At 47.8% G+C, this 18,549-nt stretch overlaps 1 protein-coding gene across 1 annotated transcript in view; it reads right to left on the bottom strand.

The window, feature by feature from the left end:
• Positions 1–18,549, bottom strand: part of BMERB1 (bMERB domain containing 1) — a 168,410-nt gene that overhangs the window by 63,994 nt on the left and 85,867 nt on the right. The window contains exon 2 of the mRNA XM_017871739.1: positions 12,258–12,381. Coding sequence (XP_017727228.1) covers positions 12,258–12,381 — 124 coding nt within the window. The remainder of the gene's footprint in view (positions 1–12,257; positions 12,382–18,549) is intronic.

Consider the following 18,549-nt stretch of genomic DNA (forward strand, 5'->3'; position numbering starts at 1 on the left):
ATAAATTAAATAATATAATAAAATATTTATTGTATTTTATTGTTTACTAGTATTTCATACTTTATGGAATTATTATTATATTATTTTTATGGAATAATAAAGCAGTTATGTTCCCAACATCCTGCTTAAGTAATAACCGTGTGTGACTCTTAAGACAGCCCCATGTGCCCCCTTCCCTCATATTTTTCTCACTCCCTCAGAGGTAGGCACTATCACAAACTTGTGCTAATGTTTTTTTTAAATTATTATTTATTTTTATTTTTTTTTTTGAGATGGAGTCTCGCTTTGTCGCCCAGGTGGGAGTGCAGTGGCGCCATCTCGGCTCACTGCAAGCTCCGCCTCCTGGGTTCACACTATTCTCCTGCCTCAGCCTCCTGAGTAGCTGGAACTACAGGTGCCCGCCACCACACCTGGCTAATTTTTTTTTTTTTTTTTTAGTAGACACAGGGTTTCACAGTGTTAGCCAGGATGGTCTCCATCTCCTGACCTCGTGATCTGCCTGCCTCGGCCTCTCAAAATGCTGGGATTACAGGTGTGAGCCACTGCACCCGGCCAATGCTTTTTATTTTTATCATTTGGCACCCATATATGAATGCCAGCACAATGATATTTTTTAGGTGTTTTGTTTTTTTTTTTTGAGATGGAGTCTCACTCTGTTGCCCAGGCTGGAGTGCAATGGCGTGATCTTGGCTCTGCAGTGGCATGATCTCGGCGTGATCACTAACTCTGCCTCCCAGGTTCAAGGGATTCTCCCTCCTTAGCCTCCCAAATAGCTGGGACTACAGGCATGCGCCACCACACCCAGCTACTTTTTGTATTTTTAGTAGAGATAAGGTGTCACCATGTTGGTTGGGCAGGATGGTCTTGATCTCTTGACTTCGTGATCCACTCACCTTGGCTTCCCAAAGTGCTGAGATTACAGGCATGAGCCACCATACCTGGCCTATATTTTTTACTTTTATACACTTTATATAAACCTGTTGTTCAACATCTTGTTTTTGAGATGCTTTCATGTTCATACCTGTTGCTCATTCATTTTTCACTGCTGTATAGTATTCTGTGGTACAACTAGACCACAAACAAGGCAGTTATGAACATTCTGGAACATGCCTCCTGATGTTCATGTGTAGTTTCTCTAGGGCAGTGCTGGTGAATAGAATGTTCTACAACAATAGAAACGTTCTGTACAAATGTATGCTTTCCAATAGGGTACCCACTAGCCGTTATTTACTAGTGAACACTTGAAACATGGTTCAGGCTACCGAGAGACTGAATTTTAAATGCTATTTAATTTTAATTAATTTAAATTGAAATAGCCACATGAAGCTAGTGGCTAACCAGGGGTAGACCCAGGAGCAAAACTGCAGGTTATAATCACCTGTTCATCTTTACTAGGTAACACTGAACTGTTTTCCAAAGAGGTAGAGCCAATTTCCCTATGTTTTCATTTTATCCAACTTCCTAGATCTTTGCTAACCGGATAAATTATCCAAATGAAAATTTCTGAGAATAAAAAGGGCTCTATTAGTCAGGGTTCTCCAGAGAAACAGAACCAATAGGATTGAAGAGGTTTATTTTATTTTATTTATTTGTTTTTTCTTTATTCTTTTCTTTTCTTTTTTTTTTTGAGATGGGGTCTCACTCTGTCGCCCAGGCTGGAGTGCAGTGGCGCAATCTTGGCTCACTGCAACCTCCACCTCCCAAGTTCATGCGATTCTCTTGCCTCAGCCTCCCGAGTAGCTGGAACTAAAAGCACACGCCACCATGCCCCGCTATTTTTTGTATTTTTAGTAGAGGCAGGGTTTCACCACATTGGCCAGGCTGTTCTCAAACTCCTGACCTCAAATGATCTGCCCACCTCAGCCTCCCAAAGTGCTGGAATTATAGGCGTGAACCACTGCACCTGGCCTGGAAAGAGATTTATGATAAGGAATTGACTCATGGGATTTTGGAGGCCAAGAAGTCCCAAGATCCATAGGTGGCAAGCTGAAGACCCAGGAGAGCTGATGGTGTAAGTTCCAGTCCAAAGGCTGGCAGGCTCAAGACCCAAGAAAGGCTGATGTTTCAGTTTGCGTTCAAAGACCAGAAAAGACTGATGTCCCAGCCCAAGCAGTCAGGCAGCAAGAGTTTCCTCCGACTCAGCCTTTCTGTTGTAGTCAGGCCTTCAACTGATAGCACGGGGCCCACCCACCTCTGCATTAGGGAGGGCAGTCTGCTTTACTCAGTCTACCAATTCAAATGTTAATTTCATCCACCAATGCTCTCGCAGACACACACCTCAAAGAATCTTTGGCCAAACATCTGGGAACCCTGTGGCCCTGTCAAGTTGATGCATAAAATTGACAATCACCAGGGTCTTACATGGTAATCTCCCTCCCAACCCAGTGGAGTCTAGGTGGTTCAGAGGTGGTCCTCTGAGCAGCATGTAATGCAGTTCTAGGAAGATGGAACTTCTAGAGACTATTTTCTTTCTGGAAACTTGTTGTGACCATGAAAGACAACTTGTAGCAGCAAGAGTTTGTCAAGTGCAGAATATTTATTTGATTTATTTTCTTTGAGACAGAGTCTCATTCTGTCACCCAGGCTGGAGTGCAGTGGCACAATCTTGGCTCACGGAAACCTCTGCCTCCCAGGTTCAAGCGACTACTGTGCCTCAAGCCTCCCGAGTAGCTGGGATTTCAGGTGCACACCACCATGCCTAGCTACTCTTTTTTTGTATTTTTAGTAGAGATGGGGTTTTGCCATGTTGGCCAGGCTGGTCTGGACTCCTGCTTTCAGGTGATCCACCTGCCTCGGCCTCCCAAAGTGCTGGGATTACAGGCGTGAGCCACTGCGCCCGGACTAGCATTTATTTCTCCATTCAGTCAACACAGATTCCCACCTTCCTCCCCACCTCCTAGTACATTTAGAAATTCAGGAGGAGGGTCCTTCCATTCAGAAGTCTAGCTGAGAACATTCTCCCTCCTCTCTCCTCCCTTTAGTCTCTCCGTTTCTTCTTCCTTCCTTTCCCTCCCCTAAACCCCAACTTCTTGTATATTTTGTCCAAGAAGAATTGCTTCTTAGATCTTCTGCAATTAAGGGCATCTCTTCCCACCCAATATGTACAGTGGCCCCGGGCAACGGTGACCTGTTCCTGGAAGATGCTATTTAAAACCCCGAGTGCAACCAGAGTGACGCAGAGCTCCTGAATGTGGCTGAAATGTGTCAAGTTACATAAATGCACATGCTTCATTTTGCCCTTGGCTTGAAGCTCTTCCTAACAGACTTCAGAATTATCAGCTCATTAAAGGGGAAAGAATGCAGGTTTATTAAAAAAAAATTTAAATAATCATAATAATAAAATCAAGGCCCCAGGGTAGAGTTGCACATAATGGTTGAGAGCCACTCTCAGAGAGTTGGCACCTCCCAACAGGGTCTCAAGGAAACCACGGTGAATCCCATCTTCTCTTGGGGAGAGCAATATTTTCTGGGAATTCTCGGGAGACAACTATAAGCAGCCCTGATGCCCTACTGTCCCACGAAGCACAATGCTAACAATGAAAGGAAGGAAGGGAATTTTGAATTGCCTACTACCTAGGAAGGGCCCCCCAATTTCATACCTGTGTCTGTTTTCATCCCTTGCTATGATGCTGTCCCCCTTGTACATCAGGGGAAGCTGAGGTTGAAACAGGACAAAATATTTGCTCCAGGGCACACAGTTGGTAAGAAGTAGAATTCAAAGCTAGTTGAGAGACCCCCCAGCTTGACGACTGAGACCATGGACTCTGTGATATGGAAGGGAAGTGGTGGGAAGGGAAGGGTGTGGCCACTTTAAATGCTACAGAAGGAGGGAAGGGAAGTGCTGGGTAGAGGAGGGCATGGTCCCTGGAGAGGGCTCCACCCCTACACCTGTGCCCATGGTCCTAGGTGAGGACAGGCATTTTTGTTTTCCCGCCCAAATGTTGCATTTCCCAAGACCACCCTGGCCTGCCACACCCCCATCCTGTGCCTATAAAAACCCCAAGACCCTAGCAGGCAGACACACAAGTTGCTGGACGTCAAGAGCTGCAGATCGGTGAAGAAGACACAAGTGGCTGGATGTCAAGAAGACGTCAAGAGGAGCACGCTGGCAGAAGAACACATGACAGATGCTGGCAGGCCATCAACTGGCGGAACGAGGTGGAGTTTGGCCTGGGCAGTCGGAGGAGGGCCTGGGCCACTCGGCGGCCTGACTGCAGGGGGAAACCTTCCCACTCCGTCCCCTTCTGGCTTCTCCCATCTGCTGAGAGCTACCTCCACTCAATAAAGCCTCGCACTCATTCTCCAAGTCCACGTGTGATCTGATTCTTCTGGTGCACCGAGGCAAGAACCCAGGATACAGAAAGCCCTCTGTCCTTGGGACAATGGAGAGGGTCTAATTGAGCTGGTTAACACAAGCCGCCTATAGATGGCAAAACTAAAAGAGCACCCTGTAACACACAGCCACTGGGGCTTCAGGAGCTGTAAACATCCACCCCTAGACACTGCCGTGGGATCGGATCCCCACAATGGGCCCATCTGTATGCTCCCCTACAGGTTAGAGCAGTGGGCTGCTGAAGAAGCGAGCCACTCCCCCATCACACATGCTGCAAGGGGGACAAGGGAACTTTTCCCGTTTCATCTGGACCCAGAATGGTATTTCATGGAAACTGTACAATCCTGGGCAAGACACTTGACCTCTCAGTGCCTCGGTTTCCTCATCTATAAAATAAGGGCTATGTCAGGAGGCGGAGTTTGCAGTGAGCCGAGATTGTGCCACTGCACTCCAGCCTGGGTGACACAACGAGACTCCATCTCTAAATAAATAAATAAATAAATAAAATAAAGGCTACGTGATATTTTCTGCCTGGATGGTGGTAGTAAGGATTATATGGCTCAAAACAGTAAAACACTAGAAAATTAGCCAGCATAGAAAATGTTTTAAAAGGCCGGGCGCGGTGGCTCAAGCCTGTAATCCCAGCACTTTGGGAGGCCGAGACGGGTGGATCATGAGGTCAGGAGATCGAGACCATCCTGGTCTACACGGTGAAACCCCGTCTCTACTAAAAAATACAAAAAAACTAGCCAGGCGAGATGGCGGGCGCCTGTAGTCCCAGCTACTCGGGAGGCTGAGGAAGGAGAATGGCGTAAACCCGGGAGTCAGAGCTTGCAGTGAGCCGAGATCGCGCCACTGCACTCCAGCCTGGGCGACAGAGCGAGACCCCGTCTCAAAAAAAAAAAAAAATGTTTTAAAAGAACTGCTATCTACAATGCATACACTTCCTGTGTGTGCGTGTGTGTGTGTGTTGGTTGGGGGTGGTTTCAACACAATGCATGCACTTTCTACTACCCCATTTTGAATCTCTGCCAGGTTCCCAGGGCCTGACCTTTTTACCACACTTGGTACCTCTTAATAAAGCGAAGTTACTGGATTTCAAGCCCAGGCTCTGGAAATATTGGAACTCAAAGGCTATGCTCTTGAAATATGTCCTTCGCACGCCTACCTTCCCTGCCTGCTACAGTTCTGTCTCTGGCTGATTAAAACCTGCTTTTGCCCAGAGCAAGCTGAGCAGCAGGGCTCGCTATCCCTTTTTATGAAAATCCAGCGAGCAGGTGTAAAAGGAAGATAACCACACCCCGCCCCTTTGGAGGCCGAAGATACATAATTATCTGAAACCCAGATAAACAGCAGGAGTGGGATGGTAGACTAGACGTGGAAGAGCTGAAGCGAGCCAGAGGGGCTGCAAGAAGAATTAAAAACTAATGATGTGATTCAATGCTGGAAGGAAGGCGAGAAAATGAGTCTGAGGTTGACAGCCTCTAAGAGTTCTTGCCTGCAGTAAGATGGGGGCAGGATGGGTAGGGAGATGGGGTAGCAGTGGCAGGGACTAGGAGGTGGGTGGAACATAGGGTCAAGAAGGGGGTAAACACAGGCGTTTCAAGCATTGTCTCCCAGATGTTTGCTGTCTGTTTTCTGGAGGCGGTTTTGTGTCATTGCCCTGTTCCAGTGAAGTTGATAAAATTGCCAAGCCTCAACAGAGAGATCTCTAAATGCCATTTTGCACACTGGAAACCAGGCGACAAGCAAAGGGAAGTCAGCAAGAGAAGCCACACTGGAAATTCAGAGTGAGGAGCACACTCAGAGTTCACACTTACCTGCTGGGAGCTCACGCATAGCTGGTCTATGAACTTGATAGATTCACTTGCCCTGATTCAGGGCAAGTGGGTGTCCTGGGTTGGGGTGGTTCCTGATGCATCTTTCTGTTAGTAAGCATTTGATGTGGGTTATGTGAGCACGCGGGTGAAGGGCTTAGCCTAAGCCTAGGTCCACGATAAGGGCTCTGTACATGCCAACTGTTGTGGTCCTTCAGAGTTCTTACGGGAACAGGGTTCTTTTTCTACACACATTCCCAGCAGACTGACTTCACAAACTTTGACTGTCTACATTTGAGCTCATCGTTTTGGTCTCTGAAATTAATAGTTTATGTGCAGAGAAATAGTGATACTGAAACACCAGGGGTCTGGTCTAGGTCCTGCTGCTCGCAGCACAGAAAGCCCATCACTGAGAAGATGAGTATTGCCAAGGAAGATTTTAATCACGTGCTGCAGCCAAGGAGATGGGAGCTCAGTCTCAAATCCATCTCCCTGACCAACTAAAACTAGGAGTTTATATAACAGGGAAGAAATGTAACAATGTATAGGAAAACAGGAACTAGTGGGGAGCAAGAAAGCTATCATGATGAATGAGGGGTCTGGCATCTTATTGGATGTGGTAATCTGGTGACTCAGTTCTTTGATACTTTTTTTGAGAGGCCTGGTGGCCCTTTCCTGAGGAAGGAACTCAGATAAGACAAATGAGGGCTTCAGGCTTTAAGATCAGAAAGGTCAGCTTCTGTGTTTATCCAAAAGAATATCTATGCGCAGGGCGCGGTGGCTCACGCCTGTAATCCCAGCACTTTGGGAGGACGAGGCAGGTGGATCACAAGGTCAGGAGATCAAGACCATCCTGGCTAACACAGTGAAACCCCGTCTCTACTAAAAAATACAAAAAGAAAAAAATTAGCTGGGCATGGTGGTGGATGCCTGTAGTCCCAGCTACTCGGGAGGCTGAGGCAGGAGAATGGCGTGAACCTGGGAGGGCGGAGCTTGCAGCCAGCCCAGATCGCACCACTGCACTCCAGCCTGGGCCACAGAGTGAGACTCCGTCTCCAAAAAAAAAAAAAAAAAAAAAAAAATCCATGATGGGACTATTGGGACAGTTTCAGTGGTACAGAAAAGAAGGCTCAAAGCCTGACTTAGCAAAATCTGTCCAAGTTCCACCACACACATTCAAGATGGTGGAACAAGACAAGACTCAGTGTGGGACTGGGGGCATCCAATCAGGGGTTTGTCCTTGCATTGCAAGAGAGTAAGGCAAAGAGAAAGGGGGGCCTGGCATTGAGAATAAAGCTAACAGAACAGCTTAAGGTTGAGGGCTCTGCCCCCAGGAGACAGACACCTTGGGTTCAAATCCTGGCACTACTTCATCCCTAGCTGGGACCTTGAACAAGTCACTTTGCCTCTGCCACCTCAATTTGCTCATTCATAAAATAGAAGAGCTAGAACTCACTCTATTGGTGTTCTCGTGAGGACTCTAAGAAGCTAAAATTAAGGGGTGAATGCCAGCAAGGGACATAGCGCTCAGGTGGCATGTCAGTGCCCGCGGGAAACAGCAACTCTGTGTGCACCGTCATGTGTCCAAGGTCACAGATCAAGCACGTGAAAGAGCCAGGATGATGACCTCTGATCCCCCATCTCCCGAGTTCTCACCAGTTCCCTGGGTGTGGGGGAATCTCCCTCTTCTTCTTCCTCACTGTCGTGGCAGGAAAAGAAGGAGAACAGGCAGAGGTTGTGGATCTTGGGGGAAAGGACGAGGTAAATCAGCTGAGAAAAAGGAAGCCCATGAAATAATCTAAATGTCAGGGTGCCAGGGCTTTGAGGGTGGGGCAGGCAGCCCACCCCTGGACTCATGTTTAAAAGAGTCAATGCAGGCTGGGTGCAGTGGCTCACGCCTGCAATCCCAAGGAGGCCAAGGAGGGCAGATCACTTGAGGCCAGGAGTTCAAGACCAGCCTGGCCAACATGGTGAAACCTTGTCTCTACTAAAAGTACAAAAATTAGCCAGGCGTGGTGGTGGGCACCTGTAGTCCCAGCTACTTGGAAGGTCGAGGCACAAGAATCGCTTGAACCCAGGAGGCGGAGGTTGCAGTGAGCCGAGATCCCACCACTGCACTCCAGCCTGGGCGACAGAGCAAGACTCTGTCGCAAGAAATAAAACTAAAAGAGTCAAGGCAGCAAGAAGCTACAGAAGTGAGACACATTCTCAGCCATGAAATAGGGGCTGACTCACATGGTCTCCGCAGCAGCTGATGAGTTTTAAGGTGATGACCTCACAGCAGGGGTGACAAAACCAATCTCACCGCGGCTATTACACTACGGTCACTGGGAGTCTTTCAGCGGAGGCTGTCACATTCCTGTCACTTAAAGCTTCCTCGCCTAAGCCTGAAAATGATCAGTAGGGTCTGAAACCTTTTTCTCTCTCTCCTACTCTGTGCCAAGAGTGTCTCACGTGTGCGTGTGCGTGTGTGTGTGTGTGTGTAAGAGGATCATTGGGGTAAGGATGGAGTGAGAAAGAATAATTTATTGCACATTTGACAAATATTCATGACCCTAAGTGCCAGGCACTGTTCAAAATGCTGGGAAGACATTGTGAGGAAACTGGATGAGGTCTCTGCCCTCATGGAGCTTATAAACTTGAAGGAATTATCTTGGTAGTTATAGTCAAAGCTTCCTTCCTTCCTGCTTTCTTCCCTCCCTTCCCCTCCCCTCCTCTCCCCTCCCCCTCCCTTCCCTCCTTCCTTCATTCACTGATACACTTTAGTAAACATTCTGGAGTCAGACTGCATCCTAGCTTGGCTTCTTATTAGCTAATGCAGCATTGGGGAAATTTCTTAACCTCCCATTCCTTCCCATCCAACATGGAGATAAGAACAGGACACGCTCACAGGATAAGTCCCACAACTTCGGGAAAAACCAGCTCTGAGAAACAGCCGAGAAACTGAATTCAAGCAGGGCCTTGGCCCAAAGCCTGTTGACCTGGAGAGCTGAGTATGATGGATGAGGAGTTTGTGCAGATCTGAAAGTGCTGTGTCCTTTGTCCTGGCTGCCTTAGGGTCCATCATGTATCTCTGAGATTGATGAGCCAGGTGCACCACCCGGCAGGCTACACACCATACAAGGCTGACCTTGGTTGGGGAGCATCATCATCATCCAATACTGTCTGTAGGACTCCATTCCAGCAAGACATCTGGGGGCCTGGAAGGGGGTCCCTCCCCTGGAGAATGTCACAGAATCTCTGATCTATGTCCTAACAATACTCAGGTCTTTCTGTATCCTTTAGATAATTTGATTTATCCAAGGGTCTACTGTTGACATTTGTCCCTAAGTGGTCAGATTTATGCGCTTGATGAGGACATTCAGTGAGATCACAAGTCAAGGGCTTACTGCAGAGCTGCCACTTAAAAAATGCTAGTTATTCTTGTCCTTAAGCCCGTGCTAAGTGACAGGCATGTGCACATCCATCCACACACACACACACACATCCACAAATCCACACACATATCCACACATACACACATCCACATATCCACACATTCACACACACATCCACACACGCACACATCCACAGTCACACACGCATCCACACACGCACACACATATCCCCCCCACACACATCCACAAATACACACATCCACACACCCATACATCCACACACACACATGCACACACATATCCTCACACACAAACACACGCACAGATCCACACCCACACCCACACACACACACATACACACATCCAGACACCCACACACAAACATCCACACACACATCCACACAAATATCCACACACACATCCACACATGCACATCCACACACCCACACACACACATACACACAGTAAAGGTCAGTAAATGCACAGTGGTAACCATTGTTCCCACAGCAGCACCATTAGGCAAATAAAAATAAATATATATTTAAAAAATTTTAGTTAGTGTTTGTATTTTACATTTTTTGTATTTTTGTAGTTTTTTTTTTAAACAAGAGGATCTTGAGTACTTAAAAGCAAGACTCATGTTCTCTGTCTTCCTTTTATTTTATTATTATTATTTTGAGATAGTTTCTCACTCTGTTGCCCAGGCTGGAGTGAAGTGGTACAATATCGGCTTGCTGTAGCCTCCGCCTCCCAGGTTCAAATGATTCTCGTGCCTCAGCCTCCCAAGTAGCTGGGATTATAGGCGCACGCCACCACACGTGGCTAAATTTTTTGTATTTTTACTAGAGATGGGGTTTTGCCCTGTTGGCTAGGCTGGTCTCAAACTCCTGGCCTCAAGTGATCTACTACCTGCCTCGGCCTCTCAAAGTGCTAGGATTATAGATGTAAGCCACCACACCTGGCCTCTGTCTTCCTTTCAAAATACAGGGAGGAAGGGATTGTTTCTGAATGCTCACGTATCATTTTAGTTTATTTCCAGACAAAAGGGAAGATACTTCTTAGCCATAAAGTGCAAATGTTCTAGAACCTTCCTCAGAGATGTCTCTGAGAAGGAATTATGCATGGGAAGCATTTAGCTCAGGGTCGGGTACATGCAAAGGGCTGGATAAATGACAGCTGTGAATACTGCAATTCATGTTATGCAGGGAGAGGGAAGGTCATATAATGTCCTAGTGAGAGGATGGGCTTTCAGGAGTTCGAGGCTGCAATGAGCTATGATGGCCTCACTGCATTCCACCCTGGGCGACAGACCAAGACCCTCTCTCTAAATAAGTGAAAATTTATAGAGAATACGTGTTTTAAAGGCAGAAAGAGCTGGGTCTGAACCCTAACTCCCCATTTACTAGCTGTGAGGCCTTGGGCAGGTTGTTTGATTTCTTCAAGCCTCAGTCTCCTCATCTGCAAAATGGGATGATCACAAACTCAGCCACTTGACTGAAAAAGCAGTGAAAGAATAGGGGCGGGGCTTAGCACCTGCCTAGAAGGTTTGATGTTCCTGCTGCTTCCAGTGGAGTGTGGGTGAGGAGCTGACAGGCAGCACAGGGAATTTTCCAGCCAGGTTGCCTCTTAACATCTGGCTTGGTTTGGTTTTGCTTGTGACCTCTCACTGTTTGTCTGCAAAAGCCCAATTTTTCCATTTTAATTTGATGTATTTTTATATTTTTTGTATTTTTAAATTTTTTCTTTTAGTGACAGGGTCTTGCTCTGTCTCCCAGGTTGGAGTGCAATGGTATGATCATAGCTCACTGCAGTCTTGAGCCCCTGGGCTCAACCGATCCCCCCACCTCAGCCTCCTGAGTAGCTGGGACAAAGGCATGCACAGCCATACACCAGCCACACACAGCTAATTTTATTTTTTGTAGAGACAGGGTCTGGCTACATTGCCCTGTCTGGTCTTGAACTCCTGGGCTCAAGCAATCATCCTGCCTCAGCCTTCCAAGGTGCTATGATTACAGGTGTGAGCCACTGTGCCTGGCCTTAATTTATACTTTTTAGAGACAGGGTCTCTCTCTGTCACCTAAGGTGGAGTGCAGTGATGCAATCATAGCTCACTGCAGCGTTGGACTCCAGGACTCCAGCAGTCCTCCCACCTCAGCCTCCTGAGTAGCTGGGACCACAGGTGCGCACCACCACACACTCACAGCCCAACTTTTTAAATGAGAGTTTGTCTTGAAAGGCTATCTGCAACTCCTCACGAATGCCCTACTCTGTAGCTAATGAACGTTCAACCCACATGACTTTGATGTTGCTAGAGACCCCATCTCGTTCTTTCCCCCCATTTTAGAAATGAGGGAACTGAAATTCAGAGAGTGCAAGTAACCTGCCCAAGCTGACAGGCTTAAAAAACAAACAAACAAACAAACTCAGGCCTGAGAGCAGAGTGTGTGCTCGTAAAATACCCCAGCATAGGGTCTTTCTTCCCCGTGGGTGATAGAGCAAAGGTTTTGGAGTCAGATTGGCCTGAATTCAATTCCAACTTCAGGGTCTTGCTTAAAACAGGAGATGACAATATCCACTTCCCTGGGTAGTGGCAAGAATCAAATGAGGCTTTTAAAAACGTGCATAATGCCTTTATCTCAGGGCCCGGCACACAGTAGGCGATCAATAAAGATTAGGTTTTCCTCTCTCCTCCACACTCTTCTTTCCTCGGCACATCCCCAAAACACTCACATGAACCTGAGCTCAGACTCCCGGCGGACCAAGACTTCCCGGAGACGCTGAATTTTTGCCATCTCCAGCTCAATCTCCTCCGGCATCATGGTTGTCTCCGCCATGGAGATGATGTCCAGCTGATCTGTGCAGGAGACACGAAACGCAAGCATCAGGACCCCGAGGCTACACCGTGGGACCGACCCTGACATGGTTTCAGGGCACAGCCTTGCTCCGCTAAGGTCATACACCTTGAGGGCACACAGACTTCGGCCTGTGCCGCAAATGTGTATTCGTGAGCACGCCTTTTGGAAACCAGAAAACGTGTTTTCCACAGGAACTTTGTTTGTTTGCTTTTTTGTTTTGTTTTGTTTTGTTTTGTTTTGTTTTGAGACGGAGTCTCGCTCTGTCGCCCAGGCTGGAGTGCAGTGGCCGGATCTCAGCTCACTGCAAGCTCCGCCTCCCGGGTTCACGCCATTCTCCTGCCTCAGCCTCCCGAGTGGCTGGGACTACAAGCGCCCCCCCCCTCCCCCAGCTAATTTTTTTTTTTTTTTTTTTTTTGTTTTTAGTAGAGACGGGATTTCACTGTGTTAGCCAAGATGGTCTCGATCTCCTGACCTCGTGATCCCCCCGCCTCAGCTTCCCAAAGTGCTGGGATTACAAGCGTCAGCCACCGCGCCTGGCCTTGTTTTTGTTTTTTTGAGACACAGCCATGCTCTGTTGCCCAGGCTGGAGTGCAGTGGCCTGATCTCAATCTCGGCTGACTGCAGCCTTTGCCTCGGAGGTTCAGGCGATTCTCCCATCTCAGCCTATATTATAAGTAGCGGGGATTACAAGTGCACATCACCAGGCCCGGCTAATTTTTCTATGTTTAGTAGAGATGGGGTTTTGCTGTGTTGACCAGGCTGAGGTCAAGTGATCCGCCCGCCTGGGCCTCCCAAAGTGCGGGGATTACAGTCGTGAGGCCACCACGCCTGGCTGGGAACTTTGTTATGATGGCTGGTGGAGGCTCACAAAAGCCTGATTAAGGCCTTGTCAACCACTGCCTGGTCCCAAATTCTGAGCCTCTGCTCCCCCTGACCATGACCACTTTGCCCTGTGGTCTAAGCCACTAAGACCAGCCAACTCTAGGCCGAAGAAAGTTTTATCATAATTATCTTATAGTAATACTACTAATAAGTAGTGTAAGTATTTTTTCATTTGTTTTTGAGACTAGGACTCAGTCTGTCATCCAAGCTGGGGTGCAGTGGTGCAATCATAGCTCACTGCCGCCTCGAACCCTGGGCTCAAGGAACCCTTCTGCCTCAGTCTCCCAAGTAGCTGGGACTACAGGCCCACCTAGGTAATTTTTTAATTTTTATTTTTTGTAGAGATAGGGTGCCACTCTGTTGCCCAGGCTGGTCTCAAACTCCTGGCCTCAGGCGATCCTCCCAACTTGGCCTCCTGAAGTGCTGGGATTACAAGCGTGAGCATACATATATATACATATATATGTGTGTGTATATATATGAATATATATGGTTATATATATATAATATGTATAATATACACAGACACACTTTCTTTTTTTCTTTTTTGAGACAGAGTCTCGCCCTGTCGCCCAGGCTGGAGTGCAGTGGCACAATCTTGACTCAGTGCAACCTTCACCTCCCGGGTTCGAGTGATTTTCCTGCCTCAGCCTCCTGAGTAGCCGGGATAACAGGTGTGTACCACCACACCCGGCTAATTTTTGTATTTCTAGTTGAGATGGGGTTTCACCATGTTGGCCAGGCTGATCTCTAACTCCTGGCCTTGTGATCCGCCCACCTCAGCCTCCCAAAGTGCTAGGATTACAGGCATGAGCCATCGCGCCTGGCCAGACACACTTTTTTAAAGACTGAAAAAGTACACTAAAATGTTAGCAGTTAAAATGTTAATACATATGCATGTGAATATATATACTATTATGTACATATACATATATCCACTGTGATAGAGGTCTTATTTTTCTAATATAAAGTTAGGATCTCACTATTTCATTACGTGTTCTTTTCACCTAGCAACATGCCATGAGCGCTCCTGCCTGTCCTTGGATGGTCTTCCTCGGCAGCAGCGTGGAAGGCGGGGCGGTTTTCTATTTGTGGCTGCATCACGAAGCACTTAAGCAATCCACAGACATGTAGGTTGTTTCCTATTTTTTCCCCACTGTAATCATGGGGAAAAAAATGTAAGAATTATTTTCACTGTAAGAATGTCCCAGTGAGGAACATTCTCAAAGTGAAATCTTCGCACACATCTATGGGGTTCCTTCGTGCTACGTTTCTAGGGTGAATGGCTGAGATATAAGGAATGTGCTATTCAAGGCCTTTGATCGGTAGTGGGGGAGACTCGGGGCAGGAGATGTTCCTTGGTGTACCCTGAGACACCATGACATCACCTGTATCTGCTAATTCGTTCCACACCCACCCCTAAGATGGAGCCCACCCCACACCTCAGTTCTACAAGGGCATCTGTCTTTTTCCTTATACTCAAGGAATAATAAAAGTTGGTATACCTTGTACCCATGATTTGGAAAGTCGTTCTCTTTTTCCTTTTCCCTTTTTTTTTTTTTCTTCTGAGACGGAGTATCCCTCCGTTGCCCAGGCTGGAGTGCAGTGGCACGATCTTGGCTCACTGCAACCTCCACCTCCTGGGTTCAAGCGATTCTCCTGCCTCAGCCTCCTGAGTAGCTTGGATTATAGGCTCATGCCACCACGCCCAGTTAATTTTTGTATTTTTAGTAGAGTTGGGGTTTCACCATGTTGGCCAGGCTGGTCTTGAACTCCTGACCTCAAGTGATCAGCCTGCCTTGGCCTCCCATAGTGCTGGGATTACAGGCGTGAGCCACCACACCCAGTCTTCTTTTTTCTTTTTGTAGAGACGAGGTCTCGCTATGTGGCCCAGACAGGTCTGGAACTTCTGGCCTCAAGCAATCCTCCTGCCTCAACCTCCCAAAATGCTGGGATTACTTACAGGTGTGAGCCACTGTGCCCAGTGAAAGTTGTCCTGTTTCTGCCTGTCCATCTGCCTCCTATATCCTGGGGCCCTGGCCCTTGCACACCTGCACAGGGCTTAGGGCGCTGTGATTTGCAGGCTTCCTTGAAGTCAGTCCCTGCCTGCTTGGATCTCTGGACAGAATAGCGCCCTCTTCAGGAGCCCACCTGATGCATTTGTCCACCTGTGGGACTCTCCTGGTCCTGAGTTTTTCAGCAGACAGACATTGGATTCTCAGTAAACTGGCGTTCCTTTCCATCACCTACTCCCTAATGTGGTCATTCCATGTGCCAAACTTATCTATCTCCCCTCCACCCATCAAAACACCTTATTTTTCTGGGAGACCGGAAGAAGGTAATTCTCTGGAGTTGATTCTCACATTGAAATGAATGGCCTCTCTTCATTCTCTCTGAGACAAGACAATTCCCTGTTTTTTGTTTTTTGTTTGTTTGTTTGTTTGTTTGTTTTTTAAGACCAAGTCTTGCTCTGTTGCCCATGCTGGAATGTGGTGATGCAATCTCGGCTCACTGCAACCTCTGCCTCCCGGGCTCCAGCAATTCTCCTGTCTCAGCCTCCCGAGTAGCTGGGTCTACAGGCACATGCCACCATGCCCAGCTAATTTTTTGTATTTTTAGTAGAGACAGGGTTTCGCCGTTTTGGCCATGCTAGACTTGAACTCCTGACCTCAGGTAATCTGCCAGCCTTGGCCTCCCAAAGTGCTGGGATTACAGGCATGAGCCACCGTGCCCAGCCTGACAACTCTCAGTTTTCAAGAGAAACAATAACAAAGGCAATGGAAAAGGCCAAGCAATTACACGGGGAGAGGAAAAAATTTAATCTGACCATCACTGGCCTATTGAAGATTTTCTCCTCTTTGCGTTCAGCATCTCAGAGCAATGTCTGCTTCTTTTATATTTTCAGGGAGCTCCAGTATTTCATAAAATAGATAAGTGCAGAACACAAATAGTGCAGAACCTGCTGTTGGGTTGGAGAGGGGATCACCGAACAACTGTAAAAGTGGGAGGAAGACAGCAGAGGTGGGTGAATGGGAAAAACGTGAAACTGTAGAGATTCACAATCACGTCCTCCCTGCCTTCTAAAGATGGTGGGTCCCGAAGATTATCTGGCCACCTGGCCAAGCCTGTGCCAGGGAAGGGTGAAAAGGGAGACACAGTGGAGGGAGAGGAGGGAGTGTCAAAGAGAAGCAGGAAGGAGACAGGTCAGAGGAGCTGTCTCAGGCTGTGGCTTGGGGAGAGGGAGCGATGTCTGTCTGCAGAGGATTTGTAGGGAATGTCTCATGTGCTGGGCTGGCTGAAGATCTCCTGGGGTCATCTGGTTATGCTTCAAGGCCCCTGGAATCCAATTTTGGGTCCTACTACTGTCCCTGACACCATGCTGTGGTGGTTCCTGGGATTGAAGCAGCGAGGACAGGCTTGAGGAAGGAGGGAAAGAGGGAGGGATGGATCAAAATATTAATATTGGCTGGGCACGGTGGCTGACACCTGTAATCCCGGCACTTTGAGAGGCCGAAGCAGGCGGATCACCTGAGGTCAGGGGTTTGAGACCAGTGTGATCAAGACAGCGAAATCCAGTTTCTACTAAAAATACTAAAATTACCCTGGCATAGTGGCAGGTGCCTGTAATCCCAGCATATTGGGAGGCTGAGGCACGAGAATCGCGTGAACCTGGGAGGCCGAGGCTGCAGTGAACCGAGATTGCACCACTACACTCTAGCCTGAGGGTCAGAGTGAGACTCCGTCTTAAAAAAAAAAAAAAGAAGATATTAATATTGAGTACTACTATGTGCTGTGATGCTACCAAACTGGAAGACCAGCCTCACCGAATCAGATGGCCTGGGTTTCAGGTCCAGTTCTGCCCCTCCCTGGCTGTGTGGCCCTGGGGAGTTCGTTAACCTGTCAGCAGCTCTGTTTCTCCTGTAAGATGAGGATAGTAAGGGACCCCACCACCCAAAACAGACATGAGGGATGAATTATCCCGGCACGTCACGTTTAATATACGCTTGCAATTGCCCTCCTTATGACTGTCGCACCTGCTCTGCCCATCACCTCTTTTAATCCTCGCCATAAGCCAGTAGGTTCAGTAGGTTCTCATTTTCACAAACAAAGAAACAAAGGTTCAACCCTGGCAAGACAAAGAGCTGAGTCCAGATCTCGCTTCAAATTCATGCTCTTTGACCCTCACAGGTGCCTCTGGTCCAGGCAGCTGTTCTAAGTCCAACACGTCCCTTTCGTTCCCATCTCAGAGTCAAGCGTGGGCCTGTAACAAGTCATGGCCAATGGGGAGGCTTAAAACAAGAGGAATTTAATCTCTTGGAGTTCGGGAAGCCGGAAGTCTGAAACCAAGGTGTTGGCAGGGTCATGCGCTCTCCAAAGGCTCTAGGGATGGATCCTTTCTTGGCCCTTGCAGCCCCTGGTGGCTCCTTGGTTTGTAGTATTAGGTTGTTGCAAAAGTAATTACAGTTTTTGCCACTGAAAGTAATAGCATCACTTCAACCTCTGCCTCTGTTTTCCTAGGGTCTTCCTCCGGGTAGCTCTGTGTGTCCCTTTCTGTCTCATTAGATTTAGGGCCCACCCTAATTCAACGTGAGCTCATCTGGATCCTTATCTGAATTACCCCTGCAAAGACCTTATTTCCAAATAAGGTCACATTCTGATGTTCTAAGATGCACATGAACTTCAGGAGGCCACAAAGCCACAAGAATGAATGGCCACAGCCTTAAAAGCTTCCTGACAATAATGTCACTCTCTCCAGGGGCTTTAGACCCCGCACACGGAACACAGCCTTGGCTGGAAGCAGCAGGAGTCCCAGGAGGTGGCCAGGGGGTGAGGGAAGTACGTGGGAGAAGTGGGGTCTGGCGCAAATCAGCTGGGCAGGAACCGTGTCAGAAATCCTCATTGGACACTAATCATCAGCCGCAAGACCTCGAATGAGTCCTTTTATGTCTTTGCATCATTTTCCTCCTCTACACAAGAGTTCAATAGTTACCTGTGCCAGAGACTTTCTGTGTATTATCTCATTTAATCCCTATTTTACAGAGATGACTCTGAGGCTTAGAGAAGGAAAGTGACTTGCTCAATATCACACAGCCAGATCATTGCAGAGATAGTATTCAAACCCAGCTTGCTCTCTCGCTCTCTCGCTCTCTCTCTCTCTCTCTCTTCTCCCTCTCTCCCCTCCAATCCACAACCACATGACCTTAACGACGTAATCCAGCCTCCTGGTGAGGGCTGAATGCATTTGTGGCTGCGAAAGTGCGTAGTTAACCACCCCACGATATGAG

This window comes from Rhinopithecus bieti, unplaced genomic scaffold (genome assembly GCF_001698545.2).
Source record: "Rhinopithecus bieti isolate Rb0 unplaced genomic scaffold, ASM169854v2 scaffold_6876, whole genome shotgun sequence".
NCBI classification, from domain to species: domain Eukaryota; kingdom Metazoa; phylum Chordata; class Mammalia; order Primates; family Cercopithecidae; genus Rhinopithecus; species Rhinopithecus bieti.